This window comes from Hakea prostrata, chromosome 5 (assembly GCF_041222555.1).
Source record: "Hakea prostrata isolate BN-2017 chromosome 5, UWA_Hpros_2, whole genome shotgun sequence".
NCBI classification, from domain to species: Eukaryota; Viridiplantae; Streptophyta; class Magnoliopsida; order Proteales; family Proteaceae; genus Hakea; species Hakea prostrata.
Window position 1 is genome coordinate 16,080,017 of NC_142604.1, and position 16,696 is coordinate 16,096,712.

Genomic DNA, 16,696 nt, shown 5'->3' on the forward strand with positions numbered 1-16,696 from the left:
ATCAATTAATTTTATCGGATGGATAATAATCGGTAAGAAAAAGGTATACAAATTTTTGCTTCAAGAAACAATTTTTTTGAAGACATAAATTAAAATTAAGTAAAACACTTTAAATAGGGATATTCATAGAATGTGACATTCTAAACGAACCTTGCTAAAAAGCTTCATTTTACTGTTTTTGCTTCCAAAAACCAAACGCCTGTGAAAGTAATTTTCTTCCAGAAAAATTAAAAAATACTTTTCCCAATAGAAACGCTTGGTGGTGTTGTTAGCAAACAAATCATATACTTCATACACGTCCACGAGTCCGGTAGCCCCCCCCGGGGGGGGCGCAGCGCGCCCCCCGGCCGGCCCCCCCCCCCCCCGGCGGGGGGGGCCCCCACACTTTTGGAAAACACAAAAAAAAAATTACATTTTATGGTGAGCTTTCAAAAGAGTCTAAAAATCTCATTTTAAACATAGATCAGGTTAAGATCAGGTTAAAATGTTATTGTTTCAAGGGACATTCTTCTTCTTCTTCCTTTTTCTTTTTTGGGTAAGTTCAAGGGACAATCACCCAGATGGCCATATCAACATCAACGGTTAGAGAAAAATGTTCCATTACATATTTTTACATACAATCTGAACTATAAATTGATAAAACTTAAGTAACTGATCCATCCATTTGAAAATTTTAAAGCAACCTCAAGCTATTTTCTGTCAACTTTTTTGTAGAATGAAAAATTTGTAGGAGGATGAGAGATTTTGAGGACCAACTAGGTAAAGTTTAAGAGCATCAATATGGATAAGATTTCTTTTCATTTCAAGTTTAAATCTTATATAAATTAAATCAACCAGTACATACTAAACATGAGTGTGAATGTAGATATCCTTGTCACAATATCAGAATGAAGTCAGAAGCTATGCCGCCTTTGGTGTGTCGCTCGGGGCATTTGATTGCAAGCTTCTCCTAAGGAAATCAGAGATCTTTGCACTAGCAGCTTGGCCTCGTTCTAAGCAGAAAAGATAATCATCCACTGAACAAGATTAAGATAAGAAAAATAGTTTAGCATAAAACTATCTCCAAACAAAAATACTAAATAAATACCACACAATATGGCCTGAGCATTTGCAGTACATAACAATGGTAAGGCAAATGGGAACCAAAAATTTTCCATTTATAGTTATTTATCTGCAAGATACATTATAAGGAAAATTACAGTACAAACTCATGCTTATATGACTAGAGACTGTCAACAAAAATATCTAGGGGAAAAAACCTCACAGCAATGCAACATCTGAGGTAAAAAATTTATTCATCATAAAATCCAACCAAGTGAAATACTAGTCATACTCCAGGCCTTGCAGATTTTTATTTGTGGTAGCCTGGCTGGTAACCATGCCATCTTTAGATTTATGCCACGTGCAAAAACTTCAACCCAACTGTCATGAATGAAAACGCGCAAGGTATTAGTGTAAATATCAGTTTTTTATAATACGCTCAAGACCTTTTAATCTAACGGTCAAGATATGTTGGGAGTACAAAGGGTTTACACGGAGGCATTGGGAAAGGCTAATAAGGGTGTCAATTCGTCCAATGGATTGGTAGGAAACACGAAAAGCATTGATAGAGAGATTTCTGTTTCTCTAAGAAGTATGCTAAAGGAATGAAAGTGACAGAAACCAAAGATCTTCAAAAAGAGGTGATTCGGTTGACAAGAGAAGAGAGCAACAGGATGAAGGTTGCAGTTTTGAAGGGTGGACGTGTGCGAATTAGGTTCTCAAGGGAGAGTTTCCTTCGATCGCATGAATTGTGGGTTTAAAAATGAAAATTTAGAAAATCAAAAGGTCTAGAGCGTAATATAAAAAGCTGATATTTACACTGATGCACTGCATTTTCATTCATGACCATTAGATTGAAGTTTCTACCCGAGGCATACTCCAACAGTAGCAAGGCTCCAAACTGAGCTACCACAAATAAAATCCAGGCCTCACCATGGTTTGCCGTTTTGTGCATCTAACTACAACAAAAACAGTCAGCAAAACCACTTGGTTGGACCAACCATCAAATGAGAATTCGGATGAAATTTGTCAAATGAGATTATTTATCAAATGAGATTAAGATTGCAGGCCTTCTTCCGAGCTTATTATCTATATTAAAACCTTAAAAGGAATCAGTCCCTTGTTTGCAACTCATAGTTTTGGGATTCTAAATTTCCAAAAAAAAAAAGATCAAGAGGCTCTACTTTTATTTCTCCTTTAGTTGGTTAAATTATGAATCCACAGTGAGGCATAATGAAACATATACTCATTCCCACTAATTTATGTTCTCAGGTTTGGCAATCCCCCATTTTTGCCTTACAATCCTTACATGACAGCCCATCAGACCTTTTAATTAAAGAAGAAAACTATTTGGATACTATGATGCCCACCTTAGAAGAGATCCTCTCTCCAAAACACATCTTCCACGTACAATTTCATAGCCTATGTTAACCCTCACAAGGCATCCATTCAGGTCACGCTTCCTATGCTAGTATTTTCTCCTAAGACTAAACGAGTGCACTAATCCTTCTATATGTTCCCATACTTGTGACTTACTACTTGTGGACTGTCTAATTTACCCACCCACAGTCTACAATGTGAGAACCGTTGATTACGTGTCTCTTACGGTGGACACCCAAGCTAATCAATAATCAGTATTCATGACAACCAGACAAAGCATACCATGTTGCTTGCAGTTGAATGTCCTGCTGTAACATTGAATATTTAAGTTTCTAAAATCCATGTAAGGGTTTGGCAACAGTTTTTCCAGTTCAGCTGCTGACCTGATACTTCAGCATTCCTTAATGGAGGGGATAGATATGAAATATCATAACCAAAGTAGGGTCACATATAAACCCCAAACAACGACTGTTTTTAAGAACTAAAACACAGTATTTAAATAATACCACACTAGGTCAAAATGGCCTTTAAAACACCCTTCAATACTGCAACAATACAGAAAATAATCCCAACCCAACAGAATAAACAGCAGCCCAAAATCTCTATTGCACAGCTGGTTCAAGTTTTAAGAAATAACTTGTGAATGAGAACCACATAACACAAGAAGATTAAGCTAGAGATTACCGTCGAATAACTAAACCTGAAGATTCATGAAAAACTGATGATGCAACAAGGAGACCTATCAGTAAATTATTTTGGGTTGAAATGGGAAATTTTTTATAGCAACTTGACAGTGCTCAGAACCACTAATGTACAGATAAAATTTACAGTAATTTGTCCCAAGATACTCACAAAACCAAATTAGATTGGATGGTCTGCAGGTGGTAGGATGGTGCTGCAATTTTGGAATAATTTTGATAGTTGGAACTCCATTTATGGAGGTGACTAAAATTAAAAAGTTTCCACTTACGTAGAAAATAGGTGCGCATGAGACGATGGGGGAGATTGAAGGAAAAATGATATGGATTGAAAGACAACTAAACCCAACAGGTTAGAGATGGAGGCAACAGCAGCAGCACAATCACAGCTCCAGAAGAGTTGACCAAGAGAACAACAGCATGCTAGTAAAACAGAAAGTAAGGGATAGAAGGAGTTCAGCTCTCTCAATCTCAGCAAGGATCCTAAAGGACCTAAACCACTAGATGTTTAGCTCTCACAGCAGTGCCCTAGCTCTTGTAATTACTCAAACATGGACAAGAGAATAGAACGAAAAACAAAGCTTCATTAAATGATTTTCAAATCCTGGGGAGTCTAATTGCAGCTTATAAAGCACATGGCTTGCTCCAAAAAGTAGAAAGTTCTTAATTCTGAAACTAGAAGCTTACATGAAAACACAAACTAGGAAATGACATAATTAGAAACCCTAAAGTTGTCAGTTTTCTCCAAGAGCAGTTTGATATCTTGTGAACCCCAACTTAAAGGTACTTGCACAAGCCTGATGTAGCTTCAAATGAATGAGAGCCAGTCTTCCAAGATCCTTAGGAGAACCAACTCAAATGGGATCAAAAAAGGGTTTCTTGTTCTTAGAGATATGTGATGAATATTTTAGAGTGGAAGTGAGATCTATAGGAGTTAGAATGGGTTAAATCTTGGACAGAATATAGAATAATATAGAGATATGATCCCTTCAGTCAGCTGGAAAGTGATGGCTAAATTGGGAGTTATCATGGGGGGTTTTAAAGAGTTTGAAAATTCCAGAAATTCAAGAAAAATAATAAAAGGTGAGATGGAAGGGAGATGGGAGATTGCTGGCTTATCAAATACTTGGAAGAAAAACCTCCTGGTGAGCTGTGATAATGGTGGACAGAACTGAAGGCAAGTTAAATCTACAGCCGTAGACGAATCTCAGCTTAGCTTCACTAGAGACCCTTTCACTAGAGCATGTGGAGATGACCTTACCACTGCTGGAGCATATTATTCTTCAAGAAAAACACACATAGGCTGCAATAGCTGATCTTATTGAACTCTGTGTAGCTATTAAATGTGATGGGTGGCTATTTATAGCCTTAACAAATGCAGTTTTCTAATAAAATAGGAATCCCAGTTGTACTCTCACGACTTAACTGAATTTTAAAACAAACTCTAATTGGAATTGGGTTTCATAACTCAACAACCCTTATAAGGACTCTCCATCAACTATAAATAGGACTAATTAAATAACATGCATAGCCTTAATGAGGACTAATTAAATAACATGCATAAACTTTAATAAGGACTAATAATATGTATCAACTCTAATAAGGACTAGACAAAAATTAAAAACTGAGTGTACGGAATTTTTGTACTCAATCCATGTACCCAAGTCTTAGGTCCATTCTATGGGGAATTACAAACCCATCCATTAAGGCCCACCACATATATGACCCAACTCAAGGCCTATTCTTAGGGGAAAAAAACTAATTTGGGGCTGGATCTGCAGCAAAGCCTCTAATAAGAAATCCTTCTAGTGTCAAAAAGGCTCCAGTAAATTCTACCCAGCACTGTTTCAGTTCATGAGGTTTGAAAAAATCACTGCCCCCTTCACGTAAAGACTTAAGACTTAATCAATAAGGACAAAAATACCCTCATGATTTGGGTTTTGGGAGACCCAGCAACTGTGAGCCCAATTTGGCAGGCCCAACTTAGAGTTGGTTGCCCCATGGCCCAAGGGTTTGGTTCACCAACTGGAGAAGTGAACCAGCCCTGGTCTTGTTAGCTCCTCTAGCATATTAAATGCTGAACATCTTAGCATCTACGTCAACCACCCCAACCCCCAATCCGCATGGATCCTGGTGTGGTGGTAAAAATCTCCCCCTTTTTGACGATGACAAATACATATGATTCAATAGAGACAAAATTATATAAACAAGGATTTGTCAACAACATTGATCATATAATTCTCAACTCAAGAATGAAGATTCAGTTTTTCATTTTGCCAATAGGATATAGCAAGATATAACAAATTGACCCATATCCTACTTCTCCCCTCTTGTCAAGTCAAAAAGGACGGCTCCCCTAAATGGATGGAGTAGTGGGCGTAGTATATGCTCCCCCTCAAGTAATGGAGTACCAAATAAAAACAGAAAATAAAGTTATGAATTACAAGTTACAACCCAGAATGTGAAGTTCATAAAAATCCTAATCTAGGGAGCTGGATGGACATCATCCAGCTGGAAGTGGGCAATCAGCTTATTCAAATTTCACTAGGAGTCTAGCCCTAGTCTTATTGTGTAATTTGAATAATTCTAGGTTGAGATAAGGAAGAGTTCTAATTGGAGTAGCATTCCTAATTATTTTAGAAGTCCTTGTTTGCTTTGCTTTCCAATTTGAGACCTCGTAGGAATCCTTCAATGTAAGGCTATAATATGGCCCAACACATGTAATCAAATCAGCTTTGATGATTAACAAAATCTGTTTGAAGGAAAGATCAGGTGGAGTGAGGGCTCCCAAGGGAGGAAACCCTGCAGCAGCGTAGTTGAGGTCCTTGTTCTTGCAATTTGTCTTCCTCAAGCTCTACATCAGTTAAGCAGAGCATCCCCACACTTTCCCCCTATCAAAGCCTGCGGCACCCCTTCTTTCTCTCCAAAAACCTAACTCCCATATCTCCTAAACCCCTACCCCAACTCCCACCCCCTTGCAAATAATCTCCCCCCCCCCCCAACAACCAAACACCCCCTTTTTCCTTCCCTAGCATTCAATCCCATTCCTCACCCCGACTGCCCATCCAAAAGCCCTAAACCTGCACTTGATCTTTTTCCACAAAACCCTCCCTAATCTTCCCCACACTAGATCTCTCAATTGTCATCCCTTCCCCTTGTGGATACTTCATCCCCTCACCCTTCTCAACTTTCAACCCTAACCTAGCCAGCCCCTAGGAACTCCAGAGCTAGAAAGCCTAAATTTTCCACTAAACCCTAGAATTGAAATTGAATCTGAATTTGAGAGTAACCAGATTCAGATTTTTTTCCTTCAACCCCAAGCCTACAAGCCCTAGCAACACGTATCCTACTCTTCCCTATACATCCCAAACCCTAAACAGCCCCTACAACCCTAATTCCAGGGCTTGTGAAGCCCTAACTTAGCCTGCTTATTTGATCCTGTAACTGGCCCTCAACTTTGAGGCTATGTCACCCAAAAATGGGCCCAGACGCCTAGGCGGCTGCCAAGGCGTGCTTAGGCTAACACTTTGACAACCATGGTTTGTGATCATCAAAACATTCCAAGGGTAGTCAGATCAATTCCCAAACCATTTCCCCAAGGGTAGTTAGATCAATTCCCCAATATAGAGTGCATTAACTCCTCAAATTACAGGTGAAACTGATGGTGAATGTGGAAACACGACAGTGACCCAAAATTACCAAGTGAAATTCAAAAATAGCAACTCTAGCCAATCCAGCATTTTGATCAAGCTTAAAACATCATCCGGGATGGGACCAAAGAGGTTATCATCTGAGACTTTGGTCCATCTCTTAGACATAAGTATGTGACCTAAACTCCCTGCATCTCATAGCACTTAGGGCTACAAAACCAAGCTTCCACCCATCTCATACATTTGTGACTGAGAACTAAAGGCTCTTACAAATATAAAGACCAATATCCAACTCACAAAAGGAACATATGGAATAGAAATTCCTAAAAAACATGTCCAGAGAGGTAGTGGATCTTGTTTACAATAAATAAACAAATGAAAAGCAAAGTGGAAACTAAAATATAAAGGGGACTCTTAAAATATGAACTATGCTAGAAAACAAAACAGCAACTACAAGGTCAATTTAACTAGAAACTGCACAAGGACTCATGGACCATTGTGGGCCCCTTATTGAAAAAAGAAGCGATTTATCTCAGGAGTGAAGGGACTAAGCTGTTCCTAAAGCCAGGTAGAATGTATAGACTGCTCCTGTCCCAACCGAAATCATAAGCTAGTCAAACAAAAAGTGGGAGGAACCAGTTCCACTTATTCATGTGCTGCTGGTCAGCAATCCCAGGGCCTTTTCCTAGTTTTAGCCTTTCACTTGGGTTTGGAAGACTTGGCTTATGCATCATGATATGTATCTACTATCGATATCATCAGGAAAAATTAATTCTTCGCAGTTCTCCAATTGGATCCTAGAGTGAATGTTTATAATTCTTTCATTTGCTCATGCTTAGTACTTTCTCATCAACTAGTATATGATAAATTAGACCCTTGTTATCCCTTCAGAATTTGCATCTTATAATAAGCAAGCCCTAAGAATTTGGTTGTTTTGATAAATGAGAAATGCAGCAAAACCGTCTTCATTTTCCCTCTTCCTGTGCCTACCCCAATGTGTATTGGAAAGCAACCAAGACAACCTAACAGAGTTAAAGAAATAGATTGAGGGAAATACCAGAAATTACACCATGGGTAACAGAAGTAATAATTCCATGTTCCATTGGCTGTCCATCAACTTGTAACGATCCTTCAGGAAGCACAGAAAAAGCTGAATTGGGAAATACCAAATAGGTGAAAGCCTCCATTTTCTGCTGCCAATAAGCCAGGCAACTTGGTAACTAAAAGATTGAAGGACATAAGTAGATTAAGACAGTAAACATATTTTTGCATGAGCTGGAAAAAATATTTGAAATATAATAAGTTGCATTATGACACCAAAATAATTGGTCCATAGTCACTGTTTTCCATTTGTGGCTGCCAATGCATTTCTAGGGAACATCTCCATCCATAGCTACTGACAAATGTTGATATAAACTATTTTCCATCAATCCCACAGGGCCTAGGGTTGATTCGCAAACCCTAGGGGCCCTAATTCAAACCAGGGGCATTTTTCAAATTTGTAACAAGCTAAGTTTGAGTCCCATTGTGTCCAGGGTGTCTCCGGACCTTAGGTATATCATTATTTTATTTTTCTAATTTTTGCTAGTTATTTAAGAGTCATTGGGTGAGATTCCCGTCCCTTACTTTGAGTCCATTTTAATTCTCCTTACTTTTAGGATTCCATATCTACTCTTAGAATTTGGATGGGAGTCCTCTAAACTCTAAAGTTAGTTATGGAGTTTTCTTGTTTGAGTCAAAAGTTTCAATCAATTGGCAGTTAAGTCAGAATTAGTTAAGCCCATTAGAGTTCTAACTAGTTTTCCAACTTAAAGCCCTTTTTTATTTCTTTATTGAGGCTATAGTAAAGCCTTCAAACCATGTATACACAAGTTGAATTGATTAATACAAATCTGAGTTTGGAGGAAATCCAAGTCATGGTCTTCATGGGACAGCCACGGCAGAATTAGTTGCTATCTTCTTCAATTTCAGCAAGTGGTCTTCAATATACAGCAGCAATTCAACAACTCCAGCAGCCATATTCAATCCCCAAGTAAGAAAACAACATCCCCAACCACATCCCTAGCCTTCCCTCCTCTTCCCCCTGCCACACCCTTCTTTTCTATGCTCTTGAATTTTCAGAGTAATCTAGAGATCCAAATTTCAAGGTCAGATCTACACTAATCTAACCATTAGATCTGTCCCAAACTTTAGGAACCTCATTCCCCAACCCTAGTGACTTTGCATGCAAAATTAACCCCATTCTGACCGTCTGATTTCAAAATATAATTATTTTCTTGAATTTTCATACTTCCCAAAACCTTAAAAACAAGAACCTTAATATCTTTCAATTCAGCGATCCAAACCCGACCAAACTTGAGGAATCATCTTCTTATATTATTACCTACATTCCCTCCAAGTTTCAACTCACTCTGACACCTATAAACCAAAGCTTCCACCTCAAGGAGTTAATCCCATACTGGCCATGGGTTGGGTTTTCACATCTTTTGACCATAAAACATAACCTAACTGATCCCTTAGGAAATATTTTATTAACAACCCATATCACAAAGGAACCCCATATCTCCTGAATTCCCGCAACCCTAGAAACCCTAATTCCTCTCAGACCCTAAAACTTTCAAAACAATAAGTGACAAAAATTACCGATAACCACCCCCATTCCCTTCGACTGTAGGGTATTCTAAACCCTAATTAACTGTTAATTCTATTGAAGAGGATCCTAGAGTAAACCTACATCTTGGGCAACAACCCTACAAGGTAAACCCTATAGTTTCGGTTTACATCTGTTTTAGGCATTTAGTATCAGGGCAACCAAGTACAGCTAGAGAAGCTCCAATTGAGTTGCATGAGTCAGACAGAGCACACTAATTACACTGGATAGCCAGAGAAGAAGTGCGACATTTGTGTACACTAATTAAGCAAGATAAAATAAAAAGTAGGATACCAGAAACTCAGGTGCAGTTAGACAAGGAAGAAGAATTACCTGCTCTTCTAGCTTGGTGGGATCCAGAATAACGGATCCACTTCCTGCTATAGCACAACAAATAGCAACTGTATAGACCAGAAAGAAACAATCAGTAATGACACAAATCTCGTGAGGCTAAATGGAGGGAATGTCACTAACATTTGCTTACCAGCAAGATGCCTTACAGGAATTCCAGCATCAACAAGGGCAGCACAGGCTGCATTTATGGCACATGGGAGAAGCTTTAGAGTTTCTGTCAAGGATTTTCCTGGACAATAACTTAAAACAGCAACCAATCTAGCTAATACAATGAGAAACATCAGTAGTTAACCAATGACAGGTTCCACTTGTTAATTCTACCAAGCATATGGCGGTATGAAACAGGAAACAAAGCCACAAAGGATACTGAACCATCATCATTGACAACCTGCAGAAGAAGCAGAAGAACTCAGAATCTGGTAAGGAAGAGAACAGGAATGTTTTAAGCCCACTTCATGGTCAAGTCATTTTCTCCATCGGATCAAATAAGTAATGATTAAATACATAAAAAAATCAATATCTTAATTTTGGTAAAAAGTTAAAAATTTAAGCTGGAAGGATACAACATTTTTTAACAATTGGACAGTCTGATACACACTGCAGCAACCAGCGATATCACAGAATAAGAGGTTGCTATGATATTGGGGGTATGATGTCTTGTTCTGTAGCTTGATTTGTGGGTTAATTCCACTTAGGGTTTTTTACCATGAATGTGTAATAAAGGTCCTTTCTCTTGAACACAACCTGAGAGATGCGTAAGGACAAGCAGCATGCAAATCTGTTCTCCATTGATAGCAAAAACAAATGTCAATTCATCATGGACGTTGTGAACTTACCAAACCAAGTAAAACCCTGTGTTCATTGTGAGATTGTTGTTTGCAATTTCCATTCTTCTTTCAATCATCTTCAGTTTCTTTTTGGATAATTTTTATTGGACCCCCTGAAGTTTGTCCCAAGTCACACTTAAACCAAAAACAAAGAAGTGACATTTTGCATTTGCCTCCCTAATGGTATCCAAAAAAGACAAACTAAGTAAGCACCATTAATGATCAAATGGTTTTCCATTAGTTAAGCCATCTTTATGACCACAATGCCCTTATACCCATTTGATTTCCTCTCTTCAACTTACCAAAGTAAATATTACCAAAAAAAGAAAAAATAATTTTTAACAAAAATTTGAAAATATAATATCTAGAGTTAACTTCCATGATTTGGTTAAAATAATAATTTTTAATCTCTCAAATAGCTAAACTTGGAGTTATTTAGAAAAATAACGTTTAAAACTATTTGAGAGGTTAAAAATAATTTCTTTTAAATTTTCAATTTGAATGTTTAGATCCCCATTTAACTATTTAAGACATTAAAAAGTATTATTTTATATAATAAAATATTATTTTAACCGATTATAGAAATTAACCATCATTTTTATTTTGTCGACTTTTTGTTAAAAATTATTATTTATTTTTTTGGTAACATTTATTTTGGTAAGTTGAATAAAGGAAATCAAAAGGATATAAAGGCATTTTTGTCATAAAAATGACTAGACCTAATGGAAACCATTTGGTCATTAATGATGTGTCCTTAGTTGGTCTTGTTTGAATACCACAAGCGAGGTAAATACAAAATGTCACTTTTTTTCATTAAAAATGACTTGGGCAAAACCTTAGGGGGTCCAAATGAAAATTACCTTTTCTTTTGTCTATAATAGGACTATAGGAGTGATGTAAGACTCAAAAGTATGTAGAAAGCAACAACTCAGGTAACTAATTTATGAGGCTGGGCTCTTGACAGTACAGCAATTGATGAGAATAGCCAATTAGAAATAATTAATTTAATATGAGTTGTCATGTGACTGTACTTGGTATTGACTAACATGCTCAAATATATCTTCAAGGGGCATAATAGATAAGCTCAACATCCAGGTTATCTCCTTACTACAGCCAAATTTACCATATACAAATGGAGATGTCTCACTGGCATCTCTTTTCGGTAGACCCTACGTTAAAGATGCCTTACCATAGGATCAGAAAGTGTCTCTAATCAGGAACCATGCAAAAGTAAAGAAATGACATCACATAAAAGGGGGACATCAATCTGAATACACACTAACACCAGGATAGGTAATTATCAGAAGTGCCAATTCAGCACAGCAATGTATTCATTGGTAAACAAAACAAGAGTGCAAGAAAACTTAATAAAGGCATAAAGATATCTCTGTAAAAGAAAATGTCAATTTTTAATGCTTGTCGGTTCCCAATAAACAAGGTTTAAAGTATCGGTATCGAGTATCATATCGGTCAAGTGATTTTAAGAGACGTATCGTCTTGTATCGAGTATTGTATCGCTTTGGTTAATGTATTTTAGTGTAATTCAATGGAGAGATGTATCGGGATGCATCGTATCGGATTTGTTCAAATATGGATACGTATCAGCAAGTATCGTATGGTATAGTGGGATACTTTAAACCTTGCCAATAAATACTCTTAGCACATTTATTGTTGAATGCCGATCCACCTGGAAGCCATACTTTGGCCCTTATCCTATTATACCTGAACTCTTTCAAAAGGGTTTAGGTACAAGGTAGATCTCTGTCAACTAGCTGGTTTCAGAAAGACAAACCCCTTTGCACCAATATGTTATCAAAGTTCATATTTAAAACATGGGCCAAAGTTGCTACCAACTCTGGCAGAACTATAACTGAATTGATAGAGCTAAAAGTTTAGCTTAATATCAACCACAACACATCACATATGGAAAAGAAGCACATATAAATGATCACGACATTTTCAACATAAAGCAGAAAACAAAGTTCACCTGAAGTATTATGGAGGTTGTGGTGTTCTGATTAATGGTCAAAATACAGATACTTTGTAAGGTCCTCTTCAGTATCATTTCATACTCCTTCTCTGCTTTGCCTGGACAGGAAAAGAAGCAGTAACCACAAATATCCAATTAGAGTATTAGGAAAATCTAAAGTTGACACTTGAAATAATCACTATAATCAATTACTTGGAGTTCAACTGTTAGGATCAGCAGGCTAAACCACCACGCATGTTATTGCATATTTTTTCAGTTCATACGGATAAGATGCTCTTTTAAATTCTAAAATTCTCAATTTTATAGGTGTCAGTAACCAAAAATTTTGGTTTTTTATAAATACAGTTTTACTGCAGTGTCAAATTTATGATATATTACTGATGTAAACTGTTTCCAGGAGCAACACAGGGCCTAGGGTTACTCTCCCCAAACCCAACAGCCTCTAGTCATACCATGGGTATTTTGGTCATTTCAACGATTTTCATGGAATCCAAGGTTAGGGTGTCATTGGGTCCAACATGTTTTTAGGACTTTGGATCTACTTTTTTTTTTAATTCCAGTCAATATTTTGCAAGTTATTGAAGAGTCCCTGTCTAGGTATGATTCCAAAGTCGTGAAGGAATCCCCTAGTTTGAGTCTCTTTCTTGTTAGGATTCCATCTCTACTCTTAAAATCCAAATTGAATTTTTCTAGAGTGAGACATGATAGAATCTTTGTTTGAGTTGGAGTCTTGAATTAAGTAAGAATTTAAGTTTGATTTAAATTACAAGTTAGAGAGTCCTAGTATGATTTCTTTTAGGAAATCAAATCCTTTTATGTTTTCCTTCATGTATGCTGTAAATGAGCCATGATAGAATGTAACAGGCCGTCTTGAGTTATTGAATAAAATCTGAGATTAAAGGAAGAGTGAGTCATGGGTTCCTAGAAGGAATCCCACGGCTGTGAGAGTGATATAATTCTGCACTTTGCTTCAAGTTTCCTCCTCCTTCAAGCTTCAGCAGCAGCTATACTCAAGCAACACAGCAGCTTCAAGTCCTCCCAATCAAGCGAATTCAACCCTGTCCCTCCCCTACCCCTACCCCATCGCAACCCTCCCTTTCCCCTCTTCTGTCCCAAGGCAGCAGCAACCCCCACCCCTCTAAAATCCTAGATTCCCTACCCCTTTCATCCTCTCCCTTCCCCTATGGGATCACACCCTCCCCCAACCCCATTCCTACTCTTAGTTTCATTATTAACCCTTCCTCCATTAGGTTTTGTAATTTTCTGCAATTCATCTTAAACCTCTAGAAACCCTAAACCCCAGTTTCATTAAGAGTCACATAACTCCGTAACCCCTCAACCAAACTTCAAACCCTTTTAGGATTACCTTCTCTACCTCCCCTCTGGACCCTAACCCTTCAGGAATAAATTTGAAATTCCAAAATACAAACAGTAGCATTACTCCTCACCTAGCCAAACCCTGGAATTCCCCCAGTTAACCCTAGATTCCTTTAAACCTAACCCTAATTACAATTTCAGATTTGAAACCATAATTACAGAAAGGTATCGACTCTTAAACATAAGAACCTTAAGTCCCCTAGCCTGGCTGAAACCTATCTAACCCTATATCAAAGACAATTACTGCCCTAGAGGACTGCTGATTCTCAGGGAAAAGGATCCAGGAGTGAGCTTGATTCTAGGGCAATAATCCAACGACTAAACCCTAGAATCTGGTTCACATCAATTACCATTTCAATGGTTTTTACCTAGATATTGAAGGACTAATTCTAAAGCTTAGAGTGAATGAATTATTATGATTTACATTCATTCATCAGTCAATTTACAATAATAATGTAACTACAACCAATGATATGGTTAATGACCAGAGCTTTAGGAAAGTGAAACTGTCGGTCAATTGGTCAACTAAAAGGGTTTTTCCATTCTTCAATTATGCAGAGAGTAGGTTTTTCAACAACTTCTTTCACAAGTATCACAACTTATAGGATTCATATTTAAATACTGCTGCAGGGATGGACCATAAAAAATGCATAAGAGGTTAAAGGAAATATGGTACCTACCCACCTGCCCAGTTTTGGGCTTCCAGATTACCTCAATGGAGGCCTTCTCAGGGTTTTCGTTCTTCCTTGTCCCTGTTTTTGGCCCATAAACAGCAGCCAACACAATTGTATCACCTAGGTTGACAAAAGCACCCATAGAAAGCTTGTCAAGAACCCATTATCAAGGATGAGAAGTAGAAATATACAATCCGTCCAAATGGTTGCAAGCTTTTTCCTAAGAAAGAGAATCAAGAACTTACTGTAGAAGTGTAGCTCATCTCAGTGTAAAATAAGAAATAAAATAATCCTTTCTTTACTCTGTGTATTTACCTTGAGACCAACGAGCTGAACCATGAGCTCGGTTAAGAATATTGCGAGAACAGGCAAGAGGTCTCAACTGATTCCTTGTACGACCGTCGGGCCTATCAACCTCCATAATTGTTCAAAACTCAAAGTTCCAGCTTCAATATCAAATCTTCACAGGGAGAAACAAGTATTCATTTAGAACTCAGTTGACTGCTCCTAAATTCCAACTTTAATATCAGCTATTGACAGGAAGAAACAAGAACCCAAACCTCAATCAAGGCTGAAATTTCCCACACCCAACTGCTCCGGTGGGAAAACTTGAAATTTGTCTAGAAATGTAACTTAAATGCCCTAGTTTGAAATAGGGTGAACAAAAGACGTTTGAAATCTACAGTTTTGTTGTTTAGCAAATGGGATCCCTGCAACCAACAATAAATAATATTTTTCAGAACGAAATGCTTTAGATTGGATGGTTTGAGCAAGAAAGCAACCATCGATGAGTGAACAGAAGACGAATTCTACTAAAAAGCTAAACATTATAATGGGGTCTGATAAGGATTTAGGTCTCTATCTGTGCGGTTTGACAATGATGTACCCAACCCTACAGAGGATCAGTGAGAGAGATTTGAAAGTGCAGACAGCCACTAACATCCCCAGACCCCGCAACTTCCTGCTCGAAGCTGCAAAAACACTACCAACATCTTATCGTCTTCATCCATATATGTATTGAAATGGAGTTCTTCATTATTCCATCAAAGCTTCGAGAAATAGCTGTAATCGAAGAGATAAAGAGAGAACAGAGAGCATGAAGAGAGAGAGAAATTTACCTCGACAGGAATACCCGGGAAGGAAACTTGAACCCCGTGTGGGTCTTGAGAAGGAGATCGCAGAGATGATGAGAAAGTAAAAGAGAAAAAGCAGAGAATGCAGAGAGCAATACAAGAGACCATGGAGGGTTTAACAGGGTTTTGCGGAGAGGAGATTTCAGAAATTTGCTTATTTATTTTTGAAAATTTTACGTTGTAGCATTCATCCCTAAACTTGGGTAGGGTGACTAGGGTCGCCTTACCAGAAGAAAAAAAAAAGACTAGGGTCGCCATTATTCGAAAATTACGTTTTAGGCCACAAGAATGTATTGTAAGACACACAATGACCATAATACCTTCATTTTATCTTAGGCAAGGTGCGAATTTCGTCGTTTCGCCCCTCGTGGAAACTGGCAAAATGGTGAAATTCACTGATATTTTGGTCAAAATTTCATCTTGTTTCGGTAGGATTTTGATCCCGAATTTTTTTCGGGAGTATTTTGTGTCATTTTTTTGCCAAAATCGATGTCTAGCCTATTTTGACCCAAACATCACCTAAAGTGATATCATTGATACGCACATTGTTCATTAAGTGTTATCACCGCCAAATTTCATCGTTTAGTGGGTTTTTGAGCCATTTTTAGTTTCTTAGATAGATTTGGCTTTTTAGTTTTGTTCTTCGCACATGTTGTTCATTGTCGAAGGTAGAAACAAAAATAGAGTAATAATGTAAAAAATATGAGAGAAAAACCCCTAGAAAACAAATAAAATTTGAGTAGAAATTCATCTAAAAATATCTTAAGAAATTGATAATCATTTTTTCCCCTTACTTCGGTTCGCTACCTTCTCAAATGGGCAAATTTCACCAAGTTTCAATCAATGTAAATTTACTAAAACTTCCTACCATATATGATCTTTAACTTACAAAAATTGAAATTATGATTTTATCCTTATGTCC

General features: G+C 37.6%; 1 protein-coding gene across 3 annotated transcripts; it reads right to left on the reverse strand.

Moving 5' to 3' along the window:
* Positions 1-574: 574 nt before the first annotated feature.
* Positions 575-15,971, reverse strand: LOC149015423 (exosome complex exonuclease RRP46 homolog). Of its 3 annotated transcripts, XM_089156359.1 has the most exons (11): positions 15,760-15,971; positions 15,528-15,612; positions 15,202-15,351; positions 14,957-15,101; positions 14,648-14,761; positions 12,588-12,688; positions 10,141-10,161; positions 9,904-9,976; positions 9,753-9,820; positions 7,827-7,959; positions 575-1,016 (listed from the first exon to the last, which is right to left on the reverse strand). In XM_089156359.1, the coding sequence occupies exons 4-11, from the start codon at positions 15,060-15,062 to the stop codon at positions 901-903; spliced, it is 732 nt and encodes a 243-aa protein (XP_089012485.1). In that variant the 5' UTR covers positions 15,063-15,101; positions 15,202-15,351; positions 15,528-15,612; positions 15,760-15,971; the 3' UTR covers positions 575-900. The 3 variants fall into 3 exon arrangements, with proteins under 3 accessions (XP_089012485.1, XP_089012484.1, XP_089012486.1); XM_089156358.1 differs by lacking the exon at positions 15,528-15,612; XM_089156360.1 differs by lacking the exons at positions 15,202-15,351; positions 15,528-15,612.
* Positions 15,972-16,696: the final 725 nt, after the last annotated feature.